Source organism: Rhagoletis pomonella, unplaced genomic scaffold, assembly GCF_013731165.1.
Source record: "Rhagoletis pomonella isolate Grant_MI unplaced genomic scaffold, Rhpom_1.0 Rhpom_scaffold_00008, whole genome shotgun sequence".
NCBI classification, from domain to species: Eukaryota; Metazoa; Arthropoda; class Insecta; order Diptera; family Tephritidae; genus Rhagoletis; species Rhagoletis pomonella.
This window is the reverse complement of record NW_023458562.1, coordinates 11,080,958-11,082,329: the sequence shown is the minus strand read 5'-3', so window position 1 is coordinate 11,082,329 and position 1,372 is coordinate 11,080,958. Positions and strand designations below refer to the sequence as shown.

General features: G+C 33.2%; 1 protein-coding gene across 1 annotated transcript; it reads left to right on the top strand.

The window, feature by feature from the left end:
• On the top strand, positions 1-826 carry LOC118744171 (damage-control phosphatase ARMT1-like; the record flags this gene model as incomplete). Its single annotated transcript, XM_036476961.1, is given in 3 exon segments — positions 1-171; positions 226-365; positions 420-826. Coding segments are annotated over 3 exon segments (339 nt in total). The 3' UTR covers positions 599-826.
• Between the last annotated feature and the right edge of the window lie 546 nt (positions 827-1,372).

The following is a 1,372-nucleotide window of genomic DNA, read 5'->3' as shown; positions in this document are numbered from 1 at the left end:
ATTTCAATTGGACTCTACAATTTCTACAAAACCACAGTGTACCTATTCTAAAAGAATATGGTATGAGATGGCAAAGATTCATTAATGAAAGTAAATTTGAAATAGCACCATTAGATTATTTTTGGACAAGTCCATATGAATACTATCGGTAATGATGAAATGTATTACAAGGTATATACATATCTACATATATTTACAGACATAAATGTTTTCTATATTTTATAGAATGCACGATGTCAATCCAAATTTATACGCCAGACTTTCAGAGGCCAATCTTATTATTTTCAAAGGAGATCTCAACTACCGGAAGCTAATAGGAGATTTCTCTTGGGACTTCACCGAGTCATTTGTAACATGTCTTAGAGGTAAACTTTATTGAGAAAAATGTATCCATATAAGCTAAATTTCCCTTTTTATAGGTTTCATGCCAACTAATCTTGCTAGCTTACGAACTGTTAAAGCAGATTTGATTTGTGGCCTTTTGAAAGGGCAAGCAGAAAATATGTTCAAAACTAATAAGAATTGGATGACAACTGGCGAGTATGGTACCATACAATTTCTTGCAAAGTCGACTATTCCTACAGAAAGTAGTCATTAACTTACAATATGTATGATCGGAAATAATATCAATAACTACCAAAAGTATAGTTTTAAACTACGAGGCTAATTTAATATCTCACAAATTTTTATGCCCTCGGCATTTCTAGTCTGTTGAAGTATGTTTTACATCAAAAACGAATGAGATATGAACGTAAATCTTAAAATTGGTTCACTTCATCTGAAAAATTTTTGTCGAATTTAATAAAATGCTTATTGTTAAATATTATTTCCACATGGCTTACATTTTTCAAGGCGAATTTATACAAGGTGGTGTTGAATCATGAACGAAAGACACAAGATCACGCGGGAAGGAAAGAACGAAAAAAGTTATTTTCTAGCTGCCGAAATCTCGACGCCATCTTTGTTGTAAGAAGTAAACAACGAAGAGAACCGCGAAATTGTTGAACGCATGAAAAATCATTTTTATTATGCAAATTCTTCTAAAAATCATGCCGTTGTGTTAAATTATTCTTTATCTTATGTGTACACACGTTGTCACTAGCGAAAATGAAGAAAATTGCAGTAAAAAGCCACCACCAAATTGTAAACAACGAAAAAATGTAAACAAACGGCTAATGTCAAAATCGTTCAACTTTTTTCCTTAATGCGATTCTAACGGGCTACTCTCCTGCCCGCGTGATCTTGTCTTTTTTTTTTTTTTGGGATTTCGATGTGATGGCCGTGATCAGAGACCACATTGCCAGATCGGTAAAATATTGTTTGTTGTGAATTATGGTTGCGCCATGTCAAACGTCAATCAGTTTTGTCAAGT